Genomic DNA, 13,119 nt, shown 5'->3' with positions numbered 1-13,119 from the left:
TTTCGTACCTTTATCTTTGAAGCCTGAAATGTGGCAAAAGGTCGCAAGGTTCAAGGGGGCCGAATACTTTCGCAAGGCACTGTATATTCTTGCATACACGTAGGTGATGTGGACTCATAGGTGTGTGATTGATTTTGATTATTGAATAGAATTTTGTGATTAATGTGTGATACTGGAAGAAGATCTTTAGTCTCCAGTATAATGTATTCCTCCTGTAAATGTTATGATTAACCAATGAATGTTTGCTACATGTTGATTAGACATTTTCCACGTTTTTGTCTGAAAAATGCTATAAATTGCAATGAAGACCAGTTTACATGCCATTATTTTTATGTTATTGAGATTTTTCCCTTAGGTACTCAGCTCTGGGCTTTCCCTGGAGGGGGTGGTTTGGGGGGGCCTCCCTCCTCCTTGGATGCCTAATCTGGGAACAATAGGGACATTTGATTTAGGTTGACACGATAAAAATCGTGTCAAAAGGGGGAATTTGTTAGAAATTAATAAATTAGTCAGATAATTATTAGACTTTAATGTGTTAGACTTTAATATGTGTTAGTAATGCAGTTTAGTAAGATTCAAGGTCTGCTGCTGTTTCAAGGTTAGCAGCAAGCCATGACACCGATTGTTTTCTTGTATTAATCTTGTGTAAAAAATTATGTCTGAATGAATGTTTAGTTACACATCACGCATACAACATACACACACATTGAGCTACCTCATTTTGTTATGACTAGGTAATACGCAGCTGCTCCAAGAATGTGGAGCTCTAGATAAGCGATGGAGTCTGTGGGGCGGACTTCATCTGTGTAAGGGGTTAGCCCCAAACTTATAAATGTATTAGGCTCTGTGTTTCCAGGTGCTTTTTTCCCTGCTCTCTTCCCCAGCAGCTTGTCTGAAGGAGGGAGCCCTGGGTTGTGTTCTGTAATCCTTTTTATACATATATATATATTTGTAAATAAACCAGCACTAAAATCAAGAAAGACGGACTCCTTTTTTACTCAGATCTGTCCAGTAAAAGAACTGGGGTATAACACGTGTAACGGATGAGTATTTATATCTGTGCTGTCACTGAGCAATAAACAAAGAAAACTCCACCAGATTCAAAATTTTAGTAACATCAGCTTGTTAGAAAATGTATTTTAAAACAACCCTGTTTTCAGAGTAGACACAGGGAAAACTGCAGTTTTACATGGCAGTCCTGCACTGGTCCTTCGAGTACTCACACAAACACGATGGTCAGTCAGACTCCATAAGAGGCACTTCCTTATGGCTGTGCTGACGTCATCGCTGGGCTCACATGACCCCACACGTGTGTGTGCGCGTGTGGTAAACATGACGTGTTGACTCGGGAACCACGGGATCCTGAACAGCACAAGCACACCGTGGTCACAGCTGCTGCTGTGCGCGCCACTGGCATCAGTAGAACAAATTCTACTCAGCATATTAACACTATTCCAGAGGTTTTCAGGTCCTGCTCTGCTCCCCCCTACACACGCACGGTGACACCCCGGCGCTCCAGGTTCACGTACTTCTGTTTAGTCACTGATTGAAAAGCCTCTGCGCTGACAGCTGCTCCCACATCTGGCTGCAGAATCCGGAATGGGTTGCTTTATATTGAGCTCATTTGATTTAGTTTAAAAAATCGAATTGCTTTAATTTTCACACGTTTCTTTATCAATACACGTGCCAGGTATTTTCTTTAACCGAGTGTTCAGCTGTCCATGTTTCCCTGAAGTGGCTTTGTCTGAGCAACACGAACACGTTGAGTTCACTGCCATAAAAATATTCACCCCCCGCAGAAGCTGCTACCAGCAACACATTAATATCTGGCTTGCAAACTTTTAATCAATTAGCCAAATTGTTGCCAATTAAAATGGAAGGAGTTAATAGACTAATCGTTTCTGGGGACCGCGCACGTGTCGCGCACCTATTCAATCTCAACGCCGAGACGTTTCAGTTCACATGCAACTGTTTTCACATTTTTACTGAACATCTGGTTCCCATGTGAAAAGGTGACATCTTCCATCTGGCGTGAAATTCACGCTGAGGCTGCAAACAGAGGCACGGACGCGCAGAGAGGGAGATTCCTCTGGCCTGGCAGGAGCCACGAGCCCGGAGCAGCTGTGCGCTCTAGCGCCGAGGAGAGTTTGGCCGAGCCGAGGTGTCAACCGCTGGAGACTAACTAGGAGAAACGCCGTGAAGAGCTGGGGACCAGTGGGAGCGCGCCCCAGTCGGTGAAGCCCGTGCACGCCCCTGCAGCCTCTAAACATTTCCAGGTTCCTGGTAGAAGCTCACACGAGGAGCAGCACACGGCGTGAATCAGCGACCATTTAGTCACTTTAACCCTTCACCAGGATTTCACCAACACAGCTGCCGACTGACAGTTTCTAAAAGCGTGTTAACAGCGTGGAGTGACCTGATTATAACCGAAACTCTGTGGGTGTCAGAAAAAGCCCCTTTATATAACATCATTATAACCAGAGCAGCTTCTAGTCCAACGTAGCAGTCTGCAGGCTTTTACTCTGATTCCTGGCTTTAAATTAAAATTATAACTTTTAATCTGGGATTCACAACATTTAGCACAAACGTTTGTCTTAGAATTAAAATTTTCAACCTCATCTAAAAATTCTATCTTTTGTCTCAAACCCTGAATTGAATCTCAGACTTTGTTTAAGATTCTGACTTTTCATTTTCAGGTGTTTAAGTGTGGCCATCTTGGATTTTCCTGGTTATCGCTGTGTGTTTCCTTAACACCTTAAAAATGTCAGAAAACAGAGATAACAACACAACCTAACAAACAGGAGCCCTGGCTTCAGCAGAGTGCAGGAAATAAATTCGTACGACTACGTTTTAGAAATGTTCTTAATGCTGACAAGTAGTCCTCACAACGGTTCATTCAGTTTCCTGACTTTATTCTCAAAAGTTTTTATATTCTTGACTTTTATCTCAAATTTTGGGCATAAATTCTCAGATTTTCTGCCTTTCATTAAAGTTTTTACTCTGTCATTCCTGATTTTCATCTCAAAGGTTTGACTTCTAATCTCAGATGCTTTTATCTGTAAACTGAGATTTTTAATCCCACACTCCTCACTCTAATCTCAGACTCCTGATAATATCATCAAAACCTTTCATCTCAGAGTAAAAACCAGTGAAGTACAACCATTACTTCAACGAGATATCAGCTCAGAAAGTCAGTGACGTGTTCAACAGTCATCTGAGTGGAAACAGTTCACGTTTTAAATTAAACATTAACATTTACAGTTCAGTCTGAGGAATGACTTTGGATCAGAAAGGACATTTAACCTTTTTACCTTTAGGGGATTATGGTGATGTGCTGTTTGGTATGTCACTGTGCTTTACGCCTCATCGCTGGCCAGCTTTTGCGTTAGTTGGTTGTTATATATAAATCTCTTCTCAGGCTGGTTCCACCTTATTTATGTACTTGTATGTGTAAAGACCAAAGTCAATATGGCCTACACTCACACAGTACTTTTCAGATGCTGGTTCCCAAAGTTAGAAGAGAATTAGGCAAAAAGCTTTCAACATGCTGCGCCTTCTTCTTGGAACAATGTGCAGAAGGATCCAAAACTATCAGAACCGCCTGCTCTGGAGCGATTCAACAGCGTTGTCGGTCAGTGCCACTGTGCGTGTTGAAGTGTTGATGCTTTTAACTCTTTTTTGGGTTTCTGTGATTTTACACTACGTGGACGTTGTGTTTGCTGAAGTATGTCTCAGTTGTGTGTCCACATGTAGTCCTAGTCTGTTGTTGTCACAGTTTACTGGTTAACCGTTTGCTGCCCTCTTGGCTAGGTCACTCTCAGTGAGGTTCACCTGGTTAAGTAAAGGATTTATCAAATAAATAAATCGATCAACTCTCAATTTTGGTTTAAAATGAAGGTTTTCAACAAACTCAAAGAGTTAGAGTTTGGCCACAGTGCAGTTTCTATCTCATCAGTCCACCTTAACAGCGAGACAGCAGCAGGACCACTGTGGCTGTTGAGGAATTAATGAGGTGCAGAGAGGGCGCCCTTGCTGCTGTGTTTCAGCCTCTATGTGGTTTCCAGACCCAAACCTCAGTCAAGGTGTTTCCCTGAAACAAACCGATCGCTCTACCTTTAGGCCGACTTCCAGGAAAATGTGGGAAAATCCACTGAGGAAGCCGGAGTCAGGGGCAAACACAGACGAGGAGGAAAAGCACATTTAACAGAATTTATAAAGTTACATGTGACATGAATAAGAGGCAAAATCAAAAGTCTGATCTGCCTTTTACACCAGTGTAAATCTGATCCATGTTTACACTGGGGTGTGTGTGTGGAATTTGAAAATGAACACAAGATTTTCAGAATCCGAATTTATGCCTGAAAACTTTATGCCCACTTTATTCTGATAATTCTTTACTTTAAATCTCACATTTTTATCTTCTGTATCAAATTTTACCTCTGAATCTAAATTTTTATCAACATTTTGACTTTTAATCTCTGGTTTTAACTAAATTTGTATTATATTTTAAAATGTAAATGTCAAAATTTCTGCTTTTATTCTCAAAATTAATTCTTACCCTCAAATTTCTGAATTTATTTCCAGAATTCTGACTTTTTCATCTCAAAATCTTGACCTTTATCTCAAAATTCACATTTTTAATCTAAAAGTCGGGACTTTATTTCAAAGTTAGACTTTAAGCTTGAATTCAAATTTGAATCCCAAAATCCAGATTTTTAACCTCAGATTTCTAAATTTTAATTTGAAATTGCTGATTCTTTCAAAATTCAGACTCTGAATCTCAGATTCTTATCTCAGAATTTGTTTTCTGACTTGGCGCCAGACATTTGTCATAATTTTGACTTTCTTCTCAAAAATCCAAGTCATAATCTCTAATGCCCAGTAGACTGCAAATGATGAAGTCCAAACATCTGGATTCAGCCTTAAGTTGAGTGACAAAAGCATTTGACCTGGCTTCACTTGTTCCCGTCACTCACGGCCTCACAAAGCTCTGCTCTTCATGTCTTGTTGCTGAGGTTTACTGTGGGCAGTCATCTTCAGGTCTGATACATGATGTAAACACATTTTAAACAATATTTTGTGACTCACGTTCTAAAGACCTTTCATGTGACTGGTCCCAGAGTTTTGTCCGGTAAACACCAGAATTCTCACCGGGCTTCAAACAAACTAGGTCATACACTGTCTTGTCCAGTGTACAGCCAGACGGCGCTGAGAGACCGATGCTGTACACATCTGACTGTAAACAGGAAGGTAAAAGGTCAAATCCATCACATCAGGACGTCCTCCAGTACCGACGGATGGATACCAGCGACCTGCAGACTGTGCAGCAGCCTCTGCACTGTGGCCTTCTTCCCTTCAGTCTGTCTCCACTGAACCAGTCCAGCCAGAACCGCTCCATGAGTACTGAGAGAGTGATCAGACCGACAGCGAAACAAAGCCTCCACAGACAAACCCAGATCCAGCAGGACCGACTCCCACTCAGATCCAAGCCGAGACGCCAGCCGGGACAACTCCAGATCCGAAGGAACCCCCTGAAGAACCGAGTCAGGAATCTGGCAGACGTCTGCAGGCAGACCAGGAGAGAAGCTGTGAGTCTGTACAGTCAGATGTTAGAGACACCTTCAGAGTACCACCGTGTTTATCTCTTAGAATTCTGACTTCAAACTCTCAAAAGATAAACTTCATTTGCATTTCTGTGTTGAATCTGGATCTTTTATCAGATTTTGGACCCACCTTTCAGATTCACCACTTTCATGACAAACTGTGGATTCTGTTCTCAAATCCCAGTTTTAATGTCAAAACTCAGACTTTCATCTCACAGTTACTACCTTTCTCAAATCTCTCATTTTATTTTCAAAATGTAATCTTGACCTCAAACTTTATGGCTTTTATGTCAAATTTCACTTCTTAAATATCAGATTTCATCACAAAATTCAGATCTAAGTCATCATTTATCTCAAAATTCAGAATTTACCTGAGTTTAAAATAAGAAAAACCTGAAAAAACATTTGTTTTTAATCTTCAAATGGTCTTTTTCTAAAAATTCCAACTAAAATGAAATTTTATTTCTAAATCCAGATGTTAATTTTATAATTCAGTTTTATTTATCCAAATCCTTATTTTTAACTCACAGTGAACACTTTAATTTCAGATTTCTGATTTTTATTTCTGTTGTTTTAAAATGACATCTAAAAAAAAACAGGAGCTTGTTTTTATTCTCACTGTTTCCTTGTTTATACATTTGGATGTTTATACCCGAGCTCTACAGGCTTCTATCACACAACCGCACTCGCCTCCAGCAGCTTGACTAAATCAAACCGTTCAGTGGACCGCAAACCAACCACGCTTCTACTTCATGCACTTCTTGACTAGCTCATCTCTAACGTTAATTCTCAGTACCTGTCAGTGGGGGTTGCACTGTTTGGTCTCCATTCATTGGATGAAGGCATCAACAAAACAAGAGATAAAAAATACTACCAGCTCAGTCAACATGTGTTGAAATCAGCCGGGTCACTGTGACAGAGGAAGTGGTGGGTTTTTACAGTGCGTAACCTCTCGAGTGTTTCATCTGCAGCACACGGACGTGGCCCGGCTCAGCTTTAACTGGACCTTTATTAGAAACTCAGTGACCTGCAGCAGAGAAACTGTTTGGACACTCTTAGTTGTTTGCTCTGGGATTTCCAGCTTTCATGCAGGGTTTCAACATGTTCACTGAGTTCAATTTAAAACTTATTCAAGAGCTCTGAATTTATTTATATCACATTTTTGTCTGCACTTGTCATACAACAATGCTTCCAATGACCTGGTTACGCAGCAGAAGACAGACGGATGAATAAAAACATGTCGAGGCCTCTTTTAAAAGCACTGACAGCTGGGAAAATATCCAGAGCGCTTTCTTTATACCGTCTGTTGATAATATCACCACTCTTTTCATTTTGTCTCCAAGTTATTTGTTAGAGATGTGAGACAATATTCTCTGCACTATGACTTCTTACTTTTATTTGAAACTTCATTCCCAGAATTACATCTTGTTTCAAAATGAGGACATTAATCTCAAGACAGGGACATTTTTCTCACATGATCTCATTGCGATGTTCCTCGGAATCTACAGTTTTAACTTTTGTCTCAGTTATTAATTGGATTTAAACTAAATAAGTGATGATTACACTACATTTTATGAACCTAAGGGCTGAGGCTTTTTATATGACTTTGACATAAAGTGTAAAAAAACAAAACAAATTCGTGACAGGACAGTTGGTTTGTTTGTTTGTTTGTTTGTAGTGTTTTTCAGTACATGTCCCAACCGCTGATAAAATACGACTTAAAACAAGATGATGTCTCCTGTGAACAATAAACTGTGGTAATTTTCCTCCAGGGGTCATCACAGCAGCCTGAACCCTCAGATGCGACACACAGCTGCTCATTAAAACACCTCTAAGTCCTCTGAAGTGTCGCGGCTCAAAAATGTTCACCAAAGGGTTTTTTTTCTTTTAGCAGAAACCAGGGGCTTGTGATTAATGTGATGCCAAACATCTGGCTCTGCAGCTTTAACACCAACGGCCTGCTGCTGCTGCAGGGTTCCTGGAAAGCAGGAGGCGGGCAATAAAACACCTGGGGGTGGGACATAGGCCTGGGGTGGAAAACAAGTGCTCCCCTCGTGCTCCTCCCCCATCAGGCCACATGTCCACATGTGAGCACTGAGAGTTTGCTCCTTCCACATAAAAAGTTTTCCCTGAACTGAGCTGAAACCGACAAAAGTCCTGGTCCATATTTAAATGATGCAGTCAGTGACTGTATGTCTTTGTTACTGCGCACAAAGCTCATGCACAGCGAGCCATGCCGCTGCACTGGGTGCCAGGTTTCTTCCTCAGGAAACGTGAGGCCGTCTGTTTCCAACAAACAGCTCCATCATGTTGCTCTGTGCAGAAGCTGGTGGAGCCCAGTGGCTCTGCCTTAGTCACAAAGTGACAGCCGCTCTTAATCTGTGGAGCAGAAGTGTCCCTAGATTTAAAGCTATGATTTAGCACAAATTCAGATAAAACAAGAGGCCGCGTTGTGTAGCACAGACAGAGGGCGACAAAGAGCGAGGCCAAACCAGGGTTAACATCGGTTTGGCCTTTCGGAGATGGAGAGCACTAAAAGCATGTACGTTCACACTGCAGGCTGAAGTGGCCCAAATCCGATCTTTTTGCCCAAATGTGACCCATATCCAATTTCCTTATGACAGTGTGAACAGCACAAATCAGATTTTTTCAAATCAGGCCCAGGCCACTTTCATATGTGGTCCTAAATCAGATACATATCCAATGTTTTGCAATGCGACTTCAGTCTAAATGGCCATGTCGCATTTCATGCGACTTTTATGTCATTGAAATGTGACAGACATCAATTCTGCACTGGAGGAGGCGAGGCCATAAGCAATATTTGTGCTCTCCTTCTTCTTGATATTCTTCTTATTATTTCTTTATTTCGATTGCACATTAACTGGTACATCACTACGCACATGCTATCACGAGCCGCATCCATTTTTATTTTCGCAAACACAGTACGCTGCATCTGATGTCACGTCCTCTTCTGCGCATGCGGGTCACCTCAGGGCTGTATACCGTTCACACATGAGACAGATGGCAGTCACATTTATGACAGTGTAAACAACAGTGCAAAAAAATCAGATTTTGGCAAAAAATCCAATCTCAGCATTAAGACCTGCAGTGTGAACGTAGTCAGATGGGGCTTTCTTCCTGCTACAAGCTAAGTACAGCAGCTGGCTAACGTACTACGTTCACACTGCAGGTCTTAATGCACAGATCAGATTGGATTTTTTGCCGAAATCCGATTTTTTTGCGCTGTTGTTCACACTGTCATTTAAATGCAACTGCCATCTGTCTCATATGTGAATGGTATACGGCCCTGAGGTGACCCACATGCGCAGAAGAGGACGTGACGTCAGACGCAGTGTTTGCGGAAATAAAAATTGATGTGGCTCGTGATAGCATGTGCGTAACGATGTACCAGTTAATGTGCAAAAATCGGATTTGTGCTGTTCACACTGTCATAAGGAAATCGGATATGGGTCACATTTGGGCAAAAAGATCGGATTTGGGCCACATCAGCTTGCAGTGTGAACGTAGTCTAATAAGTCAGCATGGTTAACAAGGAGGAGGGGAGGACGGGTTACCACCTGGGTTTGTTGGGGTTCTCACTCACTTCTAACTGTTCAATAGTTAGAGGGCAAAAGTTAGCTACAGGGGCTTCAAGACCTTTTCACATTTGTGTACATGGACTCCGTGTGAACGTCAAGTCAGAAATCAAACTGTTCTCCTGTTCTTCTCAAATATGTGATTTATGATATGGGGATGTAGAAATCTGATCTGACTCCACTCTCCTCCTGTTAGTCGGGACTCAGTTTCCTCTTCACATCCAGGGAGGAGGGCTACCGGTAAACAGCTGGAACATCCAGCTGCTCGGAGACGCTCTGTAGCCTTTACACGATTCTGTCCTTCCTGACCTCAGACAACTCAGCTCCTTTCACAGCTTCTTTGTTTTAGTTTAAACCAAAGGCTGCAGGTACGACAACAAACACCTGTCACAAGAATGGAGCTTCACTGAGGTGGACGGTGTGGACACTTTTAGCTGCAGCTCGGCCTCTGAAACTGGTGGAGGACAAGTCGCCACCGTGCAGACACGTTACTGATTGTTTGCGGCTGTTACAGTAGACTGGAGTCTGCTCAGATAAAGGAGCTGCTTCCAGGAACCTTCGGTCTCACGTCACGCCTGTGATTCAGCCTTTTTTCATTCACTTTCATGAGTTTTAACCTTTTGCACTGCAAAAAAATAAAACAAAAGCAGCTTCTTCTTCAAACCCGTTTACCTTCTCCTGAGCCTTGAACTCTCACTGTCTTCAAACAAACAGAAGCAAATCAGCTGGCTTCCAAGAACGTATGTGTCATTTATTGTGGTGCAGTGACTCTTTGTCCTGTTTGAAGACGCTGACACGCTTTCCCAGGAACATTTCTGAAACCCGGGAAGCTGTTCTGGGAATGCTCCCACACACACAGACGGCATATCCAGCTGAAGTTCCCCATCCACTGCCGCTGTTAGCCGGACTGGATCTGAACATTTAGTCATGACCTCTGATTATTCTGCTCAGGTTGCCTACGTTCATCACTTAACCTGTTGACCTCTGTCACCAACTTTTTAATGCTCAGATTGATCACATCTGTTTCACAGCATGTCCTCCAGAAATCCGATCCCCTTGATTTGGCTCAAAACACGAGCTCTACTCTCACAATTACTACTTTATGTAATACCGGTGTCTCAAAGTGTTGATTTAAATTATCACAGCCTTTCTCACTTTCATTTGATATTTTTACCTCAGAGAATTTTGACTTCATCACAAAATTTGGATTTAAAATTCAGTTATGACTTTTTCTTATAAAAATTATTGCTTTTATTTTAACTATTTAATCTCACATGTATAAGTTTTACTTCAAAATATGGACAGCGACCTGAGAATGTCATTTTATGATTCCTTACTTTCATTTAAAGGTTTCATCTTTGTCAAATTTGCTATTTTATTATTAGTTTCATTGACAGAGACGATTCTCAGCAATTTTCTCTTAAAGTTCTGAATTTTCTGGAACATTAGTGTGTCACTGTCCAGTCAGACACCAAACGATTTTCTTCTGTTTCAGTTTCTTCTCACACTTTTTGATCCTCCCACTTTTGAAAACATCATTCTGCCTGTTGAGACATTATTTCTAAAATCACTCAGAAATGCTCATGACTTTATCTGCACAAACAAAAATAATAATAATTAAACATTAAAATTCTGGAAATAAATGTACTAATAAAGTTTTAATAAAGGTTCTTGAGCTCTGTTAAGGCAGTAAACACAAGATCGTCCATTGCCGTTATAAATGAGTCATAATTATAACACTGCAGTTGTTAATAAATGAATAAATGCCTTGTTGTTCATAAACTGTGGTGATTTATTAGGAGGTGCAGCAGAATATCAACAACCTGAGCTTTCTACCCACCCTTACAAGTATTTTGTCTGTAACTCAGCCCTGAACAGAAACAAATTTGCTTCTTCCAAGAACTTTGGTTTCCACTGTAGCAACTGTTGGACTTGTTTGAAACTGGTTTCCACGAACCACCTCAGGCTCCCAGCTCTTCTGGGAATCATCACACCCCAGTGATAAGGTTCTATTGTGTTGCTTTTTATGCTGACTGTAAAGCTGCAGCTTATCAAGACCTGTGCAGCACCAGTGTTAAAGGGAAACTCAACTATTTTTAGACCATTATCTTTTCTCAGAACTGCAGCTAGTCTCAGGGAGACGCCTGAACGATACCAGAGCGTCCAGATAAAAATATCAGGACGATGTGAGCTTATTTACTGTTACGATTCTTAAAGCAGATTAAATAAATTAGTTTATCTGGACTCATTTCCACAAAAAAACACTTTTACAAGGCTGTTGTGTCCACAGACTAGACTTAACCAAACCAGGACCACAGCCCTGTCGGAAAACAACCTTATTCATCATTTTTCTAACCGGTGTTGGCCCACCTGAAGGACACTGTTGACCCCCTGCTGTTTGCCTACCGGGCAGGGGGTCCAGCACGGGGACTTCAGCTCGACATTCAACACTATCATCCCGGACATCCTCCACTCCAAACTGACCCAGCTCACTGTGCCTGCCCCCACCTGTCGGTGGATTACTAGCTTTCTGACAGACAGGAAGCAGCAGGTGAGGCTGGGGAAAACCACATCCAGCACCCGGATAATAGGCATAGGTGCCCCCCAGGGATGTGTGCTCTCCCCTCTGCTGTTTTCACTCTACACCAACAACTGCATCTCGAAGGACCCCTCTGTCAAGCTCCTAAAGTTTGCTGATGACACAATGGTCATTGGTCTCATCGGAGACGGTGACGAGTCAGCCTACAGACGGGAGGTTGAGCAGCTGGCATGGAGATGACAGTGGAGTGGAGGAAGAGTCACAGTACAAGTATGAATACGGATTTAAAACGTGGACTAGGGTGTTTAGCACTGGTTCCACGCCTTTAGGTGGTGTTGCTAATGACAGGTGTTCTCCTTCGTGCTCTCACCTGTCGAGCTGGGTCCAGGTGCAGTCTGGAGCTCCAGCAGCAGCCGGTCTCGGACCCACCGGAAGTCCTCCAGAGACTGCAGGAACGAGTCGAAGGCACGGGGCCCGCGGCTCGGGAGGATGTCCAGCAGCTTCAGACTCTTCTGTCTGTTTGTCGATTGAGATTCGATGTCCTCCACTTGCGTGTCCGTGATAATGCCCTCCTGGTACAGAAACGGAACGATAGTGTCACTGACCAGCAGCTGGTCGGACAGATCCAGTCTGTGTTTCCGCAGCACCGCTTTGTGAGCCGGGTCCATCTTAACCTCTGGCCGTGGCTACGCCTGTAACACACTAGTTATCCCAAACCAACTAACGTAACTATCAGCTGGGGAAACTACTGGCGACACCGCTAGCCTACTAGTCCGGACAACTACAGTTTGCTCAATGTTATTGTGTCCGACTGGAAACATCGCAGCGGAAACAAGGTTTTGCTAATCATAATCACTGAGTTTCCCATGAGAGTGTTACATGTCTAAAAATATTTTAATTCAGACCAAACGTGAAGTAACTGTTCAGTAAAATAATATATGAATTAATTTTTAATTGTTCTATTCGGCATTTATTTATATTATCCTGGGCAACATTACCATTGAGAATTTTCAACGTTTCTTCCTTACTAACTTTTGCTTCAAACATGGTGAGCAGTACCATTTTAGCCAGCAAACAGCCTACTAAAATCTATATTCTTTATTAAATAAGGTGCCGTTTGGTGGAACAATATTGAGAAATTATTAGAGGGCTTATCATATTCCTGGGCATTTACTATGTAGTATAGATATACTTTTCAGAGGAGTCAGGTTGAATAGTCTCCTGCAGTTTAGTTCTTAAGACAGCTGCCTTTTGAAGTTATTTGGCACAAAAATTTAATTTGGCATATATTTAACACACTCACACTGCTTACATCTAAAATCTAAAACACTAAATGTTTCTCACAGATTTCCAGTTTCTACAGCCTGAGCAACTGTTCAAA

General features: G+C 42.0%; 1 protein-coding gene across 1 annotated transcript; it reads right to left on the bottom strand.

Moving 5' to 3' along the window:
• Positions 1-1,234: 1,234 nt before the first annotated feature.
• On the bottom strand, positions 1,235-12,605 carry cradd (CARD and death domain containing adaptor protein). The gene is made up of 2 exons (XM_020613398.1): positions 12,109-12,605; positions 1,235-5,563 (listed from the first exon to the last, which is right to left on the bottom strand). Exons 1-2 carry the CDS (start codon positions 12,404-12,406, stop codon positions 5,268-5,270), a joined length of 594 nt encoding a protein of 197 aa, XP_020469054.1. The 5' UTR covers positions 12,407-12,605; the 3' UTR covers positions 1,235-5,267.
• Between the last annotated feature and the right edge of the window lie 514 nt (positions 12,606-13,119).

This window comes from Monopterus albus, unplaced genomic scaffold (assembly GCF_001952655.1).
Source record: "Monopterus albus unplaced genomic scaffold, M_albus_1.0 scaffold134.1, whole genome shotgun sequence".
Lineage (NCBI taxonomy): Eukaryota > Metazoa > Chordata > Actinopteri > Synbranchiformes > Synbranchidae > Monopterus > Monopterus albus.
The sequence above is the reverse complement of the archived record's forward strand: the minus strand, read 5'-3'. Positions and strand labels throughout refer to the sequence as shown.

Excerpts from the sequence above, each read along its gene's own strand:
- cradd (XM_020613398.1), bottom strand. The coding sequence starts at position 12,406 with ATGGACCCGGCTCACAAAGCGGTGCTGCGGAAACACAGACTGGATCTG. Across the intron at positions 5,564-12,108 it reads ACCTGGACCCAGCTCGACAG|ACGTCTGCCAGATTCCTGAC; the intron begins GTGAGAGCACGA and ends GTCTGCCTGCAG.